Genomic DNA, 19645 nt, shown 5'->3' on the forward strand with positions numbered 1-19645 from the left:
ATCGCTGTATGGAGGGTGACCTGCAGAATACACTTTGACGCTCAAGTCAAAATCTTTCTGTAGGTCTTTTGTAAATTAATAGTGAGCCAAAGTGAGTTTACCTCGAAATTTGACCCCTATTTATAAAGTTTAGAAAATTTGACCAATTAATTTACCTCTTAATGATCATTAACGCAAACCTTAACCACTTAACGGTAGTTGTTGTAACATTAATTGTGCCTTAACTCTGTTGTCGGAACCGAGCGACCACGAAACGCTTTCTTACATATCAACCGCTCGGTCCATTTCATGCCCGCGGTACCCGATTGGTCAATTATAAGACCATAGTAACCTTGTCTATTTTACAACTTTATGTTTCGGTATGTTTTAATCATTAAAATAATATATTGAAAGATATTAAGAAATAAAAGGATAAAGGTGTATATAAACTATCCTTATCTCTAACTTTTATTGTAAAACTTTCCAGCATACCAATACGGTTAGTATTTTATGGAAAAATATAATGTGTGTTTAACTTCAAAGGAAATTAAAATCGTATATATATCATCCTCAATATAAACTTGCTAATATTTACTTCAATTGTTATATCGGGAAAAAATGCATTTTAATTGTCCAAAAGTGATGTTTAATATTTATCAAAGGAAATTATTACTAATTGACAGAGATTTTCTTTCTTGACAAATTTTTATTCTTTGAGAAGCTTGTCGAACAATCCAAAAGGATATGCAAGCAACATGGGGTTTCAAGCCGACCGTTACACAAAATGTAGATCACCAACAATTAATTAAAGACCAAAGCTTCCAGTTTATACAGACATCTTTTTAACTAATAAAGCTTCAATGTGATCTTTCATTATCCCTTCTGCATTTGTATAGATATCTTCGTCTTTGTAAAGCACGTCGATCACACGTGCAAAGTTGACCGCACGCATAAGAAATTTCATTGGTACTTGAGTAGGAGCTAAGCATGCATCGTTTATGTCCTTCCAAGCATTCTCAACTAACTTGCGTAGTTCTTCAATGGCACATTTCCTTGAGATTTTATGCTCTTTCATATAGCATTGAATGCTTGAAACAACATGTTGTCTCTCCTGTTCAAACTTCACAGACAAAAATAGCAACAAAAAGAAAAAACAGAATCCAAATAAAATTAATATTTAACGTATAGGATTTACAAATGATCTTAGAAAAAATATTATTTCTTTATCTTTTAAAATTTTATGAGTTTTGCAATTGCCAACTCCTAAACTAAGACAAATTTCTTATATAAACTCAAATTACTTATAAGTGGTTCGTATAGTTTATAAAGAAACTGACAAGTACAATTCTATTATTATTATTTATTCTCGACATATTTTCTAAAATTATGTATAATTTGTAATTCTCTATTTAGTTAAATTGATAGAAATTAATTAGTGTGTAGGGTGCACCTCATCTCCAACAATGTCATCCATGATCCTAAGCAGAAGTATAGAAGCTGCAATAATTACTGGTTCATTCGTTGCCCATAGAAGGATCTCCTCTGTTGTATCTTCCATGCCTAGGAAGGATGAGGTAATCAAGAGAGGGTAACCACTGGACGTTGTTCTTACTTGCATGTATTCCTCCACTGTTGGAACGTGGTTGGAATGGCACCATCTTGCCTCAACCATCTGAGCCTGGACTAGTCTTTTTATCTAGCATAAAGGCACAAATTTAAATATATAATATTCAGAAATATATACCACACTTTTCACTGGATATAAGAAAAAGATGGTCACACTTTGTGTATGCCAAATCCTACGGGTTTTGGAATATGAAAATTTTAAAGCTACACCTTTCAATCTTTCTACATCTATCAAACTTTAAATAAAATATTAATATTTTAATTATTCTACCTTATGCATCTCATTTTATTTTATATTTTAAAATAAAATTGTGTTTTCAGTGGTGAATAGTCACTAGTGAAGTAAAGGGAAACGACAACGATTATTTTCGTCTATCTGCAGCGGTTCCGCATGCGAGGTATATACAGGCGAAGTAAATAGTCTACACCTTTTGTCTCGGTTCTGAACCGAGGCAAAAAGGTGTATGCTTTTGCCTCGGTTACTGGTGAACCGAGTCAGTACAGGGGGTCTTATGCCTCAGTTTGGAGTTGAACCGAGGCAGTAGAAGAGTTTTTTTATATTTTACGAAAATATACATTCTTGTGTAGCAGGATATTAATTTGTATTAATAGATGATTTGGTGGTCCCATTACACATATAAAGGTGTGACTAGCTATTAATCCATACTTCTTCAACGGCCACAAGTCTGGAAATCTGGAAAAAAGCATTATGCAGTCCTTTGGATAATTGTGCAAGGAAAAAGTGATTTGTGGAGTAAAATATCAGAAGAGAAAAATTGAGAACTACGAAACTAGCCAGTAATGTAGGACAAAACTGAAATAAATTCTTCTGCAGGTTGAGTATAATATTTTGCAACCAAAACAATTTCTCACCATTTGCATTTCCACATTCAGCTACAAGATCAATAGCATATTTATGTGAGCCTATTACTGTGACTCTTTTTCCTTTGATCAATTCAGCAGCATAACTCACTAGTGCAGAAAAGGCTTTTAACGTCTGTTATTTTGGCCTTTTAATGTCAGATCCAGACCCAATGTCTTTGTGGGTGACGTTAATCAGACGTCGGACTGTATACACCAGTCGTCTATATAGACATCAGACTGTATATACCAGACGTCTATATAGACGTCGGATATGGATATACCGGACGTCTATATAAACGTCGGATGTGGGTATACCAGACGTCTACTCTGTTTTTTTAAAAAAAAATTAATTTATTTTTACAATAAAACCACACCTGAAAAACTGAAAATTGTCCCAGAAAACAATTTCAACTAAAGAAAGTTCTAATTAATCCAGAAAACAATCCATACCAAAACTATCAAAATATAAACTTAAACTAAACCTAAGTAATGTTCAACAGCAAATATAAGTGTTCCTAACTCCATCTTTGCAGAAGATAAGTTGTCCACTCCTGCACTAATGACTTTGCCATCAAAAATCATCCAGAATAACGTATAAAGTAAATAAAATAAGTGGAAATACCACCAACGTCTTGAAAATCAGAAAAAAAAGTACCTTTTTAGCTTTTGAAAGAATGAAAGGCTTATGGGTTTTGATGCAATGAGCATTACGGAGGTTGTCATCCCCAAAAATCAATTTCTTCCCCACCGCCAACGCCAACAACAAATGAGCCTCAGCCACCAGCTCCTCTGTAATAATCAGCCATTTCACCCTCCCTTCCAGCAAACCTTGTAAGCAGCGACTCTCGCGTGCGTTGCCATCCCTTGCGCCATCCCGGATGCGTAACAAAAAAGACTTACGCCTGAAACCACTGATCCCGCGACTGTGCTGGCTGTCTGGGTGCCGTGACCGTCATCTTCGCGAAGGGATATAGACTCCTCAGTCTCATTAATAGGACCCAACATGGCCTCGCAACCCTTGGCAAAGAACCTGACTCTGATCAACTTTCTGTTCTAGTTGGAAGCACTAAAGTTCGTTCATGTTAAAGGGACCGCCAACACGGTTGGGGTCGTTGTCGCCCGTCGGAGGTCTCGTCGATGGAGTGGGACTCGAGGACGAGGTCGCACTAGGAGCAGACGAGGCCGTCAGTGGAGTGGTCGGGGACTAGGCCGCACTCGGAGTAGACGACGCGAGAAAGAAGGCACTCGGCCGCACTAGGTTTTCCTTGCTTGAATGAGGCATTTGGGGAAAATTTTCATCTTGCGCATATTAGAAAGGCTTATATGTCTCAGTCCTTCCTGCCCCCGAGGCAGTAAAGGCTTATATTCTTTGGTCCTTCCTGTCAACCAAGGCAGTATCTTTGCCACCACAAACGTACCAGGTGAAAGGTGTAATTAATATAATATTTGTGGGGTTTATGCCTCGGTTAATCTTGTCAACAGAGAATCTATTATCTTTAGACATTGGTTATTTCACAACCGAGGCATTTAATGTTCTAATATTATGAAATTGCCACCGCGTTTTGATACGCTTCAGTTTTGCTGGAACCGAAGCGTAATATGCGAGTTAAAAATACGATGTTTTACTAGTGAGTATAAAGTTAGAAATTAATGTTTGTATTTCGTAACCCATCAAATAATAAAATTTTATTTTTCTATTGAAAAGAAAATTTCATAAGACGGACGGGTGTATAGTATACTACCGAGATGAAATCATCTGGACCTTAATTAGGAATATTATTAATATAACAATAAAAAGATTAAATCCTCTTATTAAGATATCTTAAGTATTCCTATATTAGACCTAATATATTTGGCATTGCCCATTCAACATATATAACAGATATAAAAGTGTGTTATTTACGAGGTAGAATTTATTTTTCATTTGTTACTGTTTTTATTGCATCTTATAGTCGGAGTATCTTGTAGCCACCCCTCAACTTATAGGCAAAAGAGGAGTAATTATCTCATATTAGGACAAGGTTGTTAAAGGAGGATCTTGTAAGGGAATTTCAATACTAAAATAAAGCTCTTTTGTCTCTCTGCTGTAGCCCTTCCCAACCTCCAACTAACCATATACCTTACCATGTAGCTTGCAAAATGGCATATGTAACAATGTTATATTAACTGCAATAAAAATCACCAAAAATAACAATAACAGAGGGTCAAACTTAAGATAGGTAGGGTAGAACATAAAACGGGTAGGGCCGACATTAAAATAGATATAGTCTTTATAGTCTTTATTATTAGTTCTAGTTTACATTTGCTCTTAGAATTTAAATGTTTTTCCTATGTACTGAGATGTGAAAACTTGTAGTGTTGTAGTATTGTGGCAACAAGTATCTTATGTAAAAGACTACAAACATATTATGCAATACAATTTGATATCTCCTTTTCAATTATCCTTCTCCAATAGAAATATCAGTGGTTAGTTTGACTCGATGTCATGAAAAATTTCATAAACTGCACCACAATGCAGGAGAGTAATAAAAAATCACACGAAATTAGTACCAAAGCAGAACATAAACTGCACCATAATTGGTTACTGGACAGCAGAAAATTCGCCCTTCGGAAATTACCGAAGGCTTTCACCCTTCGGAAATTACCGAAGGCTTTTTTAGCCCTTCGGTAATTACCGAAGGCTTTTGGCCCTCGGTAATTACCGAAGGCTTTTGGCCCTCGGTAAATGTTAGCGACAAGGGATTTACCGAGGGCTCTTTGACCGTCGATAAGCCTTCGGTAATTACCTTTTACCGACGGTTTTGGGCTGTTTCCGAGAGCTTCTGGCCTTCGGTAATGCCCTTCTTTTTTGTAGTGGATAAGATCAACCTAAAAATAGATAGGGTGAAGATTAAATGGATGACATTTAAAGCTCAACAAGTCTCCAACACGCACTTCAACACCAACACTTACAACTACAGATCGTGTGAATTCAATAGCGCTATCACCTTCAAAATCTCCTCATTCGATTATATCTCGTTCTCGTCCCCCAAAGTGATAAAGACAAAATGGTCTATAGGTCTAAATGCTCTAATGTTTTGAAGTTTAATTAAATAACATTAAAATGGGATAATAATCAGAAAATGACTTAGGATGAAAACACAAGACTTAGAGCCTGAACCCCAAACATACACAACCTAAAACCAGAAACCTCAACATAAAAAAACTTAGGAAAACTCTTACGTCCTTAGGACATAGAAAAACATCTATGTCAAAACACTCAGACACAAGGCTAAATGTTGTTGTGCTTAAAGCGTCTACGAGAGACTAAGTTAAACGCTGAATGCTTATTGTTGATAGGGGGAGCACAGTGTTAGCTAAACTTAATCCCTATGATGTTTTGTTTTTGATGATGACAACACATTGTTAATAAAAACACATGTATGTGTATTATGTTATGTGTGTTATATGTGTATGGGCTTACTATGAAATATGCACATATTGTGTTTGTCACATTTGATTGACATATTGTATTGATTGATGCATACTATTGGGCTTATGAAGTGACTATATCTGTGTATGCACAATTATGTTTTGGTGATATAAAAATCACATGCACAAAAGCATGTCTGCATGACTTAATTGATTACAGTGGTGTGATAATCAATTAAGGTCATCAAACAACTTGAGTTTTAAGGTATAATATTGTTGAGAATCAAATGAGTTTAAGATATCGACCATTTGATCCATTCATCCTAGCAAATAATGTTAGACAATTTTACAACGTCCAATAACCAACATTTCACAACATTGACAAACGTAGTTGGTGTGTTTCAATACAAATCAAGACTAGGAGTCGCATTGAGTCAAATCATCTCGAAGAAGATATCCCCTGCCAAGTTGATGAAATGTCACATGACAGTAAAATTATTGGAGTTAAAGGTGTAACTGTATTGCAGGACTTTGATAGCGATCTTGAAGAAATACAAGAAGAAGAAGAAGACGAAGAAGAAGAAGATGAGGACGATGAAGAAAAAACAATCATGATGATTATGATGATGACAATCATGATGACATTGATGATGACGATGACAAGGATGGTGATAGAATTTGGAACTGACTTTTGTGTTTGCAAAACTAATAATTGAAATACATTCTTGTAGTCTTTAGCAAGTAAACAGTTATATGGATGAACTATATGGATCAATTTTACTTCCTATACATGTTTGTTTTACTTCATTTGAAAATATATGTGTTACTTATACCTCTGCAGTGTTGTGCTATGTTTTATATACTTTCATTGCAGTAATGTCAAGAGAATGACCATCTTGTGTTGATAAAGGAAAGACTATAGCGAAGCCAATGAGACAACCCTACTACATTTTAAGGGTTTTTCAAACGTTACCAGCCCTAGATGGCCGAACTCTACCTAACGTTGGGTCACCACGTGTAACACACCATGCACTAGGGCCCACACCAAATCATCCTACGGATCTGATACCACCTTCTTATAACACTCCTTCTACACCTACTCCATCTTCAGTTTCGTCTCAAGATGTACAACATGCATCTGATGATCCTGCTGATGGACTTGACTTTGCTCCAAACGATAGATCGATCATTGAACCTTATGGTTGAGGGTAATATGAAATCTTCTTTCTAACTAATTTTTATTACATTCTTTGTTTAACTTGGCCTGCATATCATAACTTTTATGTATTCATATTCAGGTTTCTTCCTTCTAGAGTTGTTTCACAACCCATCACAAGGTCTATTTAGCAATAATTTCTCCAACCTAGGTCATCATGGGGACCAATCTCTTAGAGTATTTAGTACCCTTTTAGTAGCGATTTAAGGTAAAACATCCCACTACTTAATCTCATTTTATATTGATTTCACCTATTAAGTCCATTTGTTTTATTTTTACATGATCTACCGTAACAACAAAAGGTGTAGTGGAGACCTAAGCATGAAGCTCAAATTAAGAAAAATTTGCACACAAAAGCATATCACAAGTTGTTAGAAATGTTTATAGATGGACGCATTACAGGAGAATGCCCTTATTGGCTGGAAAGCACATATGGAACTCATTACTGACACATTGGAATTCACTAGATTACTACAACAAATGTGTACTGCCCAAAGAAATAGGGATGCAAAAAAGGGTGGTGTTCTACACATTGGTGGTTCAATCATCATACATGAGCATGTCATTCGTATGGTAGAAATCTTCATTGATTTCCTATCAATTATGATATAATTTATATACTTTGAAATTGATATCGATATATAACTTCTATAATTTTACATACAACAAAGTTGGGACAGGTTGTTCACGTTGATGAGGTGTTTTAGCAAACTCATCTACGTAAGAGATCTGGCCAATTTGTTGATTAGAGGTTGTGAAGGACACGTGTAAAAAAACTATTATGAAAACTTGAAAGTTGTATTATTTTTGTTTCTTTTAAACTTGTACCGACACTTTGCAGATTTTAATAGGAACAACATAACACTAGACTCTCACAAGTCATATCCGAGCAAGGATCATGGCCTACTAATGATGCATCCCAAGCAAATATGGATGACAAAGATATTATTAGGATATAGTGTTAGGCGAACATCGTTAATCGAAAAAACAAAGGACGGCTATATGGGGCAGGACAACTTGCTGCCTTATACATTGGTGAAAAAGGTTCATTGAAGCATGAACCATCTACATATCTAGTAGTGCTGACCAGGGTTATGCTGATCTGACACAACAACTGCAAGCTCGTGACCAAGCTTATGATGATTTCGAACAACAATTTGATAATCTCCAAAATTTAGTTATGAAGTTATTACCTCCAAACGCACAATCAATGGTCCATCAGCCTTAGTCCACACTACCACCGTCCCAGCCACCTCCCCAACAATGGTAGTATCAAGATGAAGAAGGTAATAACTCTGATGATGATTACAACGATTATAAGAGAGTTAGTTTATGTATAGGATTTTATTAACTTTATGTTTTGTATAATTGACATTATTTTTATCCTATTAATGATATGGACTTCATTTATTTCACTGCAGTGGTTGATTTATGACTACATATATCTAGATTATGTGATTAGGATTGTCTTGGATTGCCTCTGATTATGTCCAGGTTCAATGTGGTGGGAAGCAAATGATGCCCACTACACTTGAACATGTTTCGCATACAACCGATGAACCACTGACGAATAATTCACTAGTGCAGTCAAGGGAAATGACAACGGTTGTTTTCGCTTATAGACAGAGGTTCTGCAATTGAGGCATATACAGGCGAGGCAAAAAGGTAGGCCTTTTACCTCAGTTTTTAAGCGATTCAGTAGGATTCAGATTATGCCTCGGTTCCCAAACAATCGAGGCAGTAAAGTGTTTTTAATTTTTTTAATCTCAACCGAGATCTTTTGCTTTCTCTTTTCCTTCTCTTTTTAATCTCAACCGAGTATAGAATTCTTGATCAAACATAGCAAGAAAGAAGCTTCTTACCATTGACAACTAAAATATACTGAAAAGGAAAACCATCCACATATGAAACTTGCTGCTGAGTTTTCACTATTCAATGGTAAGAAGCTTCTTACCATTGACAACTAAAATATACTGAAAAGGAAAACCATCCACATATGAAACTTGCTGCTGAGTTTTCACTATTCAATGGTAAGAAGCTTAACAAATAATGTACATATAAACAGAACCTATGATTGTGCTGGAAAAAAGAAGGAAAGAAGATATGAATGACAAAAGGAAGAAAATAGACAGAAACACAATTTTGAGACAAAAAAAACAATATGTGGCTTGATTATCACGAACCAGTGACACCCAAACTCCATTAGCGCGTTCTCACTACCAAATCCTCTGATTATGACGAACTAATGGCACCCAAACTCCAACCTGCATTAACAACCCAACTTTTCAACCCCAATCAGAAGCCCCTAACGGAGGTGAAATCAGAGCTCTCCAATAGGCTTCAAATATTGGCGCACTACACCTTCCGAAAGTACACGGCGGAGGAGATCCTGTTGGCCACCGACAACTTCTCTTAGCGGCTGAGGTTGAAGTCTGACGAAGATTGGAGCAATGTTTACCGAGGACGCTTCAACCACTCCATCAAGATGCTCCCTTTCTTTCTCTCTTCTTTTCCAGCGAGCAATCAGAAGTCGCAGAGCAACCTAAGAATAAGAACCCCCAAATCCATTTCGCCATCCACCTGCAAAGACACTATCTTGACCGATTAATCAGTGGAACCAAGGTTTTAAACGGTAGAAAAGAGGAATGAACAGAGGGAAAAAGGTTTAATCGGTAGAAAAGTGGTTTTATGGTCGCTAAGGCTGAAGAAAGGCAAAATATGGAAGAAGAATGTTGGATCTGTGAAGGAAACTAGACTTACAGTGCGGAGGAGAGGTGGATCTTTAATGGAGGTTGGCGATGAGGAGATGCGCTCTTGAGAGAGAAACTGGCTCGCAAGAGTGTGTAGAGACGCGACTAACCGCCACCATTCCGCTGCAGCCGCTCCATGAGAAAAGAGTTTCCGTCATCGTAGCACCGTCGCCGCTCTCTCCCCACACCGTCACGCGCTCTCACCGCCAACGCACATCGTAGAGAAAAAGGAGAAGAGAAGAGGTGCTAGGTTTTTGGGGAAAAATTTTGTCATAGAGGCTAGGTTTTCTTGGCTGCTTTTTTAAGGTCCAGTCCAAGCCCATATGCCTCGGTCCATCTGCTAACCGAGGCAGTATCTTTGCCACGTGAGGTTTATGCCTTGGTTCACCCTGCCAACCGAGGTAGTATTCCTTTTAGACATCGGTTGCTTAACAACCAAGGTATATACTATTCTAAATATTACGAAACTGCCACCGCGTTTTGATACGCTTCGGTTTCAAAAAAACCGAAGCATAATGTGCGAGTTAAAAATGCGATTTTTTACTAGTGATTACAGAAATGAAAATTTCTTTTACAAACTAAGACTCATAGTCCACTACGAGCCTTAAATGTTAGTGTGAATACGACCAAGATCATTCAATCCCTTGGGAGATTATTATCTCGACCTTAATTAAGACCATTATTAAAATAAATAGAAGATTAAATAAGTTAATTCAGATACCTTAAGTATCCCTATATTAGACATAGGCTACCTGTCATAGGTCCATATTAAGGAAAATTCCCATATGATGATAATCACCCTAAGGGCTTACAAAATGCATCCATGACTATGCCTAACTCTAATCTTTTTCTCTCTAAATATGCAAATAATGTAGAATTGTATAGGTTTTCTTGCACATTGTTTAGGTCTTGTACTTTTTGGAACTTGTATTTATAAACCAAGTTGTAGGTTGAGCTCTCGTGCTTTCAATCGGGCTTTAGGATCAACCTTTTGAGCTCATCTATTTCCAGTTTAGCTTCTAGACAGACATGCAACTTGGTCTACAAATTCAAGGTCCAAAGAAAGAAAGTCCCAAAAAATGTGTAAGGAAACCTATACAATTCTACATTATTTTCATATTTAAAGAAAAGAAAACTAAATTTAGGCCTAGTCATGGACCCATGTTTTAAGCCTTTACGGGGTTGTAGGTTTATTCAAGAAAAAAAGCCATATAACTAGTATACAACCATTGGAGGTAAAATTAGTCATTCATTTATTACCATATTCATTGTATATAATGTATTATTGATTTAAGCATCAGAGTATCTTGTAAGCACTCCCCCTCAACATCTCGACAAAAAAGAAGTAATTATTTCATATTAGAAGCAAAGATGTTGAAGGAGAATCTTGTAAGGTCGACCTTACAAGAAAAAAAGGGACTATGTATTTTTTAGAGTCTATCAATGTTGTCGAACATTTATAGTTCGATTATAATATATATATATATATATATATATATATATATATATATATATATATATATATATATATATATATATATTGTATACAGTAAATCCAAACTTCTTTTCTTGTTTGGTCATTGAATAAGATAAGTGATTTTTTAGAGCAATTTTTTTTATACCTCCAAGAATATTTAATGTAACTTCTTAGTATAAGTTGAATAAAGAATAAGAATAAAGGAATCATTGAAACTATAATTTTACCTCTTTCTTGACATAGTTAATGCAATATACTTTTCCTTGCTTTCTCATCTCCTGGTCAATTTCTTCATATACATCAAAAATTGCCTTATAACATAATTGCATGTAATTTGGGAGATCAACACAGCAACGAATATCCCACCTGCTAGTTTTTAGGAAGTTATCTTTGATATATCGATAGAATTAAGCTAAAGATATATCATTTTGATGTGCCTAACCTGTCAATTGCATTGGTGAAAAGCTCAAGTTCTTCTATGGTTCCATAAGCATCGTAGATGTCATCAATGATGGTACCTAAAGCTGCTAATTTTGTTGTTATCCATCTTGAATATTGTGGTTCAAAGTACACCCCCAATGCCCAAAAATAACATTCTACGATCCTATCTCGTGTAAAAGGTAAATTGGATGAGACATCTAAATCCTTATCCCACCATCTGAATAAAAAAAAACATTAATATTCCAAAGAAAAAAACAAAAAGAAAGAATCTTTAACTGATATATATTCATTTATACATCGAAAGGTAATGTGTCTAAAGAAGATATATATTACTTGGTTATACTGCTGAGTTCTTTCAAATGTAGCTCCTGCAACTTGTTAAAATCTAATTTTGCAAATGTTAGCAATTTTTCATCATGAGATGGATATTCCTCGTATAAAGACATAAAATATGTTGTCTCCAACCTAGGCAAACCTCGGCGAAGTGATTGTCTTAAGTTATGCTGAACTCGTGCCACAAGAGAAGAACTTAGTTGGGTGGTTATAGACTTAGTTAATTGCTCCATACTGAAATTGTATGCTTCTTCAAGTACTTCTTCTCCATGACATCTTAGTTGGGCTGCTTCATAAAAGCTTAACATTCCTTCAATATCATCCGTTAAACTTTCCTTAAACTTTCCGGTTTGGTCTTCGAATTTGAAAAATACACCTGTTTAACTTATAAACATGTTTTAATTTCAAGATAAATATATCTAATTATATAACTATTATATAAGGGATATGCCACCACACAAATGACATACACATTAAAATCCAACTATTTGTATAAGTTGGTTTTAGTCATCCTATAAACCCAATCTTAAAAGTGAAAATGAAATAATAATTTGTTGTATAAGTTAAAATAAAATAAACCCTATTTAAAAAAATTATATTTATAAGAGGTTAAGTTTTGATGATTGAGAAATCTGTACTGACCCAAACATGTATGTATTTTGCGATTCATTGATTTGAGTTTTCAAACTCAGGCAAATTTTATCACCATTAACCTTCTAACGCAATTTCATGGTTACTCAGTACTTTAATATATTTATCTTGCAAGTCTACTATTTTATATAATATAATATTAGTATTACCCTTATATTAAATTCTTAAAATATTAAATTTATGAATTTTATTTTATATGATGTTCAATTTTTTTTCCTTGAACTTAATGTAAGATTTAAATATGATTCATCTTAATAAGATGTTAATAAGACATGGGTGTTTGACCCTCTATGTAAAAAAAAACGTTTGGATAGAAGAATGTATTTGAATCCATCACCAAGACTAAACTAGTTACTACTAAAGAAGGGAAGGGAAGACATAAGACGTAGTACTCAACAAAGAGATAAGTGGCCCATAGAGTAAACTTAAACAATAAATGCAATAGCATCGTAGTGAGTTGAACAAGGAGTTATTGTTCTTTGAAAAGTAAATTTGGTGAAATGCTCAGGAAAACCTACTTGAAGAAATGCGATATCCATGTTGTCTAAGCAGCCGAAAGAGTAGAGCCGTATGGTAAAGATCATCACAGTGAGCTATGATATTATTATCCTTTGTTGAAATGTCATAAATTTGACATAAAGCGCTGTCAATTTCGTGCTCAAAATGGTAAGACACACCCAAACGTTGGACTGAATCAATGAAGTTCAATTTAAGAGAGAAATTGGTATCATCAATAGGTGAGACAAGCCTCTTCCTCACGTCCTCTTTTAATAGATTAGCCTCTTGAATACGGCTATCACTTTCCTGCATCAAGTAGTAACGAAAAGTCCATTATACGAAACGTTTTATCTACACAGACTAAATGTTACCGTAGGAAAGAGATTGAAAAAGTAACGGATGAAAGAGTAAATACAGAGGAAGAGGGAACATAAGAAAGAAAGCGATTGCCCCAAATGGAGGGATGAAAATTGGCGGTGGTTCGAGTGAAAGGAGGTTTTGCACCACTGGCAGAAATTGGAGGTGATAAGGCACCGTTGGACATGGTTTGTAGGAGACTATGGGTTCAACGTACGTTACTAAGTACAGACACGCTTCTTATATTTTTGTGCCAGTCACATCTATACTGTCACGGACTTTATAAGAGGTAAAGTATTAAATTTTGGAATATATATTTTTGAGTCCACATGATTAAGACACTATAAATAAAAAGAAAAATAATTTTCAATGTTTTTGAAAAGTAATTAAAAAGTAAAAAATTGAATCATTATTATCAATATCTTTAATATTTGAATAAGTTAATGTTAAAAGATCATTAAACTTAAATATATTAACTTTGTTGGCACTTTTTAATAATTGCATGACATAGAAATTTCATTAAAACAAATATGTAAAAAAATATGAAGAACTATACTAAATTCATCATAAAAATTATATTTCACCAAATATAGAAAAACAAGATCAATTATAAAAAATATTTTAGATAAAACCATGAAAATTATTTGTATTATTTTCTATAAATAAAAGTTAATACGATTAATTTATTTACACAAAAATCTCATTAACAACGAAGAAAGTAAATTTTAAAGTATTACCATAAAGGCTTAATTACCTACTTAGTCCCCATGTTCGGAGGTAATTTGCTGTTTAGTACCCGGTTTTAAAAATGTAGGCATTTGATACCTATGTTTTGAAATTTGTATCAATTGAATCCTACCCACTTAACGCCGTTATAAATCTAACGTTTTTCTGACATCAACTTTGAATTGTGGACGAGCGGTTGTGGACGATCGTCCAAACAGAGGAGGACGCTCGTCCAACACTGGAGGACGCTCGTCCAAACAGAGGAGGACGCTCGTCCAACAGTGGAGGACGCTCGCCAAACAGAGGAGAACGCTCGTCCAACAGTGGAGGACGCTCGTCCAACAGTGGAGGACGCTCGTCCAAACAGAGGAGGACGCTCGTCCAAACAGAGGAGGACGCTCATCCAACAGTGGAGGACGCTCGTCCAACAGTGGAGGACGCTCGTCCAAACAGAGGAGGACGCTCGTCCAACAGAAGAGGACGCTCGTCCAACGATGCTCGGACGCTCGTCCACTACCGCTCGTCCACAATTCAAAGTTGATGTCAGAAAAACGTTAGATTTATAACGGCGTTAAGTGGGTAGGATTCAATTGATACAAATTTCAAAACATAGGTATCAAATGCTTACATTTTTAAAACCGGGTACTAAACAGCAAATTACCTCCGAACATGGGGACTAAGTAGGTAATTAAGCCTACCATAAACTAAGAGTAATATGTAATATGATTGAATATAACAAATGAAATAAATTCAACAGTATTAAATATGTCAAACGGGAAGTCTCCCTCTTATATAAAGATAGAACTTTAAAAAACAAAAATAATCAAAATGTAAAGAAAACACATTTTCCGCATGCGGAATCTTTTTCTAAAGAGTGGCTGGGAATAAAATCTTGAGTAGAAAATGGTGAGAGCTCGCCCACTATTTGAATTAATGTGGGTCTACAATAATACAACACACTAAGCTAAAAAAGATGTGATTGTAAATTAGCACGTGTGGACTTGACTAAAACATAAACCAATTGACTGTGTACCTAAAGCTGATAAGAGATCATTATCCTTCTTGCAAAAGATAAGAAAATAGTGGTGGCTAATGTGAAGGTTGTAGATTATGATCTCAAAATACAGTTTAAAATAAAAGTTAAAATATAAAACCAAGATGTTACAGAAATATATATATATATATATATATATATATATATATATATATATATATATAAACCTACATGTTCAAAATAGTATATTATTTTTTTTTAAAGATGTTGAATTTTTTTTTACAAAAGTATTTTTTTCAAAAATAATACTTAAGAACAAGTGCGAAAGACATCTAATAAGAAGAATGTGTTAATTTGAAAGGCAATATATGATGCTTAGAGATCTCATAGCTACATTTGATCTTTATTTACTGATCATAAATTCCATTAGATAAGTCTATTTTTCTTTTATATTTTAGTTTTTTAAACACCTGATTCATTGATATTTTTATATCTTTTGATGGAAGAAGATTAAGCACGTTACATTTAGAACTATATTTTTTTTTTCATATGCATAGGATATTCATCCCCTTAATAAGTTTAGTGTTTAGTGAGCTTTTAAACTCAAAAAATAAGATTAGAGCTGTCAAAACGGGTAATCCGCTTCAATCCAACTCGACTTACCACAGGTTAGTCATTTAGTGAGTCAACCTAACCTGTTTCATTTATTAGCAAGCTGAAAAATTTGAACTCGGCTCGACCCACCCCGGATTGGTGGGTTAAACGAGTTGGCTCATTAGCTCACTTAATTATAAGTTTTCTTTAAAATAAAAAAAATTATAATTTTTTTAATTCAAATCTAAATAAATTTCACTCTAAAACGATGTTAAACTCCAAAGACAATTCAAAATAAAAAAAATATCATACAATCCAAGCGTAATGCAAAAACAAACACAAAAGGCGAACAAATAAGTTTTTAATATTGATAATTTTTGTATCACTTGTCCATTTATAATATTAGAGTCTTGAATAGATAAATCTATAATATATTTCTCTCTTGAAACATCTGTTTTATATCCTCATCTACAATATAATAAAAGAATGTTAACTAATAATATTGAAACACAAAATAATAAATAATTAAATTAAATTAGTTAGGTTGGTGAGTCAACTCAGCTCACCACGGGTTCAACCCGGGTGAGCCGGGTTGAAAACTAACTCGCATAAAAAATTACATTTTTTTCACACCCAACCCAACTAAAACCCGTGGTGGGCCAAATTGACTCGCGGGTTATAACCCATTTTGACAGCACTAAATAAGACATATTTTAAATATCTTAATAAATTTGCAAAATTGAATTAGATATAAATATTTTACTAATTTATTAGAATCAATTTAACCTACTTTAACATAATGTATAAGATTGTTTTTAAGTTAAAAAGTATAATAAATTGACATATAAATATTTATTAATAAAATCCTAAATTATAAATGGAATTTCTACATAGTTCATTTTATAAAACGTTGTTATCTCTTTAGAAAAATTTTCTCTTAAATCTCTTTCCCTTCACATGAGTGCAGTAAATGGATATGACAATGGGTAACGGTTTGAAATAAAGATATATTAAGACAAATAAAAAAGGGAGAGTTTTTTTCCTCGCACTACAAAAAAGAAGGGCATTACCGAAGGCCAGAAGCCCTCGAAAACAGCCCAAAATCGTTGGTAAAAGGTGATTACCGAAGGCTTATCGACGGCCAAAGAGCCCTCGGTAAATCCCTTGTCGCTAACATTTACCGAGGGCTTTTGCCCTTCGGTAATTACCGAGGGCCAAAAGCCTTCGGTAATTACCGAGGGCCAAAAGCCTTCGGTAATTACCGATGGTCAAAAGCCTTCGGTAATTTCCTGTCGAAGATAAAAAAAAGGTGAGTCTTTCTTGTTAGCCAAAGCTACAAGGCAAAAGGTCATATGAACCTAAAGCTTCTTATGTGTTCTATTCAAACAACCAATTTGGAAACATTGTAAACTTTTTTTAATGTACAAGACACCTGGGAAGTGGAACAAAATTTACTTCAGTTGTTGAAGGCCAATTGCTCTGATTCTAATCAAGAAGCTAATTGACGTAGAAGACATTACTAAACTGAAGAGGCTAATCTAAACCTACACATTCTATGATCTTACAAACAAGGTAAGATGTCTCATGGCTAATTCTAACAGATTACAACCAATGGAAGAGGCCATTGTACATGCTTTATTTTATCAAATTCATCATTCACAAATTAAAGTACCAAAAGAAACCTCTTACATATTTGGCAATCAGTTTCAAACCATTCACAACAAATTTTGACATACCTCAATGTTTACAATATCATAAAACTTCAATCAGTATAACTTAACATTCAAACTCAACATTCACAACATCTAAGAACAAGATCAAATTCATGAAATAAAAATGAAAATAATAGGACATACATACAATCATGCAATTTCAGTTTAGGTCCCCATACCTTTGCCTTTGCTTTCCTTTCCTAGTTAAGTCTTCTCCGTAGACTCTCGTCCTCCCTTTGTGGCCACAATCCAAACTCCTTTAAAAGCTCACCCTAACACATGAAATGGAAGTTCCTCTAAAAACTCCTTTAAATGTCCACAAAAAATTGAATCCAATTTCAGGAACTTACAGTCATTCCAAATAGCCTAAGACTTTAACATAAATAATATTTTCCTAATGAACTTACTAACAACTATAAAAAGCGTATGGAAGTGATTTAAACAAAGAAAGTAGAGAAGTGTGTTAACACCCATCCATCCTTTTATTTTTTTCCCCTTTTCTGGAACCTTTTTAATCATTTGACATTTACTTTGATCAAAAGTTAAATAACTCTCTCAACCATATAAAAACAAAGCATGCAAATTAACACAGGAGATAAGGCAGCTGCATTTGGTTTTGGACATCTCACTCATATCATTTCTCATCATTACGACAAGAACAATTATTACTGCCAACACCTCCCAAAACATTAAAATTACACAAAAAAAACTCTAAATTATGGAGACCATATGAAATAGAACAACCAAAGCATAAATAAACACCCTTTTCACACTGCTACTCCTTCCACAATCCAGACTCTACTTCCTCCACCACCCAAACCACCCTCCTTCAACAACACTTTTAAATCATTCAATCAATATCAAACTTCATTTGTAATAAACACTTTTAAATGATTAAAAATAACATCAGCTTTGCAGCCATACAATTCAAATAATTAATAAGCATAGCAACAATTTAAGCATTAACTAATACTATCCAAAAAGGAATAACAATAACCAACTAAAACATCACCAAACAAATTTATCATACTGCACCAGAATTCAACAAACCAATTTCTTTGAATTTTGACAACTTTTGGCCAAAGAAAATAATCAAAAAGTAGCTTGAAAAAAAATTTATCACTACTCCACTTCCATTTTAACTCAAAAACTGATGGTTTAGAAACAAAATCTTCATATAAATCAAACTATGACCAAATGAACAGTAATATCAACTTTATTACACCAATTTAAACTTGTTCAATCTTTCCAATAGCATAGAAAAAGCATAAACCGAAAACCAACCCTTACTATTGCCAATTATGCAGTACAATAAACCATCATACCACCAAAATAAAGATTCAAAGTAAGTGAGGAACATCAACAAAACCAATTCAGACTTTAGACAATGTACTCATTAGCTTCTAATCTTATCAAAATCATTTTAGAGTTTAGACAATTCAAACAAAACCACTTGTTTCATAAATTAACCAGTTGAGTAGTTTTAAGTATGGCACTATTGTATCAGCACCATAAGAAGTTGACTGAACTGAAAGTAGTTATCCTAGCAAACAAAGAGGTTCACATATCAGGGTAATGTATTATTATTATAGCATGAACTGGATATATTTTCCGTAAAAGCCATAGTCAAATATGTGACTTAATATTTGTGTATATTTATTAAACAAATCGGATGTCCTTAAGGGGAATTCTCTATAATTACCACTTTTCATAGTTTTGGGTTTTGTTATGTATAGGTAATTGACGCTTTGCATACTCTATAGGTATTAACCATGTGTGTGTTTATGTATATAATTCAAAATTATTGTGTAGAGGTATTGGGTAGCAGTCAAAGAGTAGTAGTACCATTGAGTTAGAGAAAGACAAGAGTGAGGTTACAAGATGCAGAATTCAAATTACAAATTACATCAGCAAGTTTGATATATGATTAAGAACTGATTTGATAAGATAACTCATGCAGATTTCAAATTACTCACAAAGGCAATGTTCCAAACCTAATTTTACTTCATATATTCA

General features: G+C 34.3%; 1 protein-coding gene across 2 annotated transcripts; it reads right to left on the reverse strand.

The window, feature by feature from the left end:
• Positions 1-665: 665 nt before the first annotated feature.
• Positions 666-13854, reverse strand: LOC124835823 (putative terpene synthase 2). Of its 2 annotated transcripts, none has more exons than XM_088092519.1 (7): positions 13662-13854; positions 13267-13552; positions 12098-12473; positions 11766-11927; positions 11551-11689; positions 1430-1675; positions 666-1099 (listed from the first exon to the last, which is right to left on the reverse strand). In XM_088092519.1, exons 1-7 carry the CDS (start codon positions 13788-13790, stop codon positions 806-808), a joined length of 1632 nt encoding a protein of 543 aa, XP_087948645.1. In that variant the 5' UTR covers positions 13791-13854; the 3' UTR covers positions 666-805. The 2 variants fall into 2 exon arrangements, with proteins under 2 accessions (XP_087948645.1, XP_047166783.2); XM_047310827.2 differs by having other exon boundaries at positions 11766-11981.
• Positions 13855-19645: the final 5791 nt, after the last annotated feature.

This window comes from Vigna umbellata, chromosome 6 (assembly GCF_029865625.1).
Source record: "Vigna umbellata cultivar VRB3 chromosome 6, Vumbellata_1.0, whole genome shotgun sequence".
Classification (NCBI taxonomy): domain Eukaryota; kingdom Viridiplantae; phylum Streptophyta; class Magnoliopsida; order Fabales; family Fabaceae; genus Vigna; species Vigna umbellata.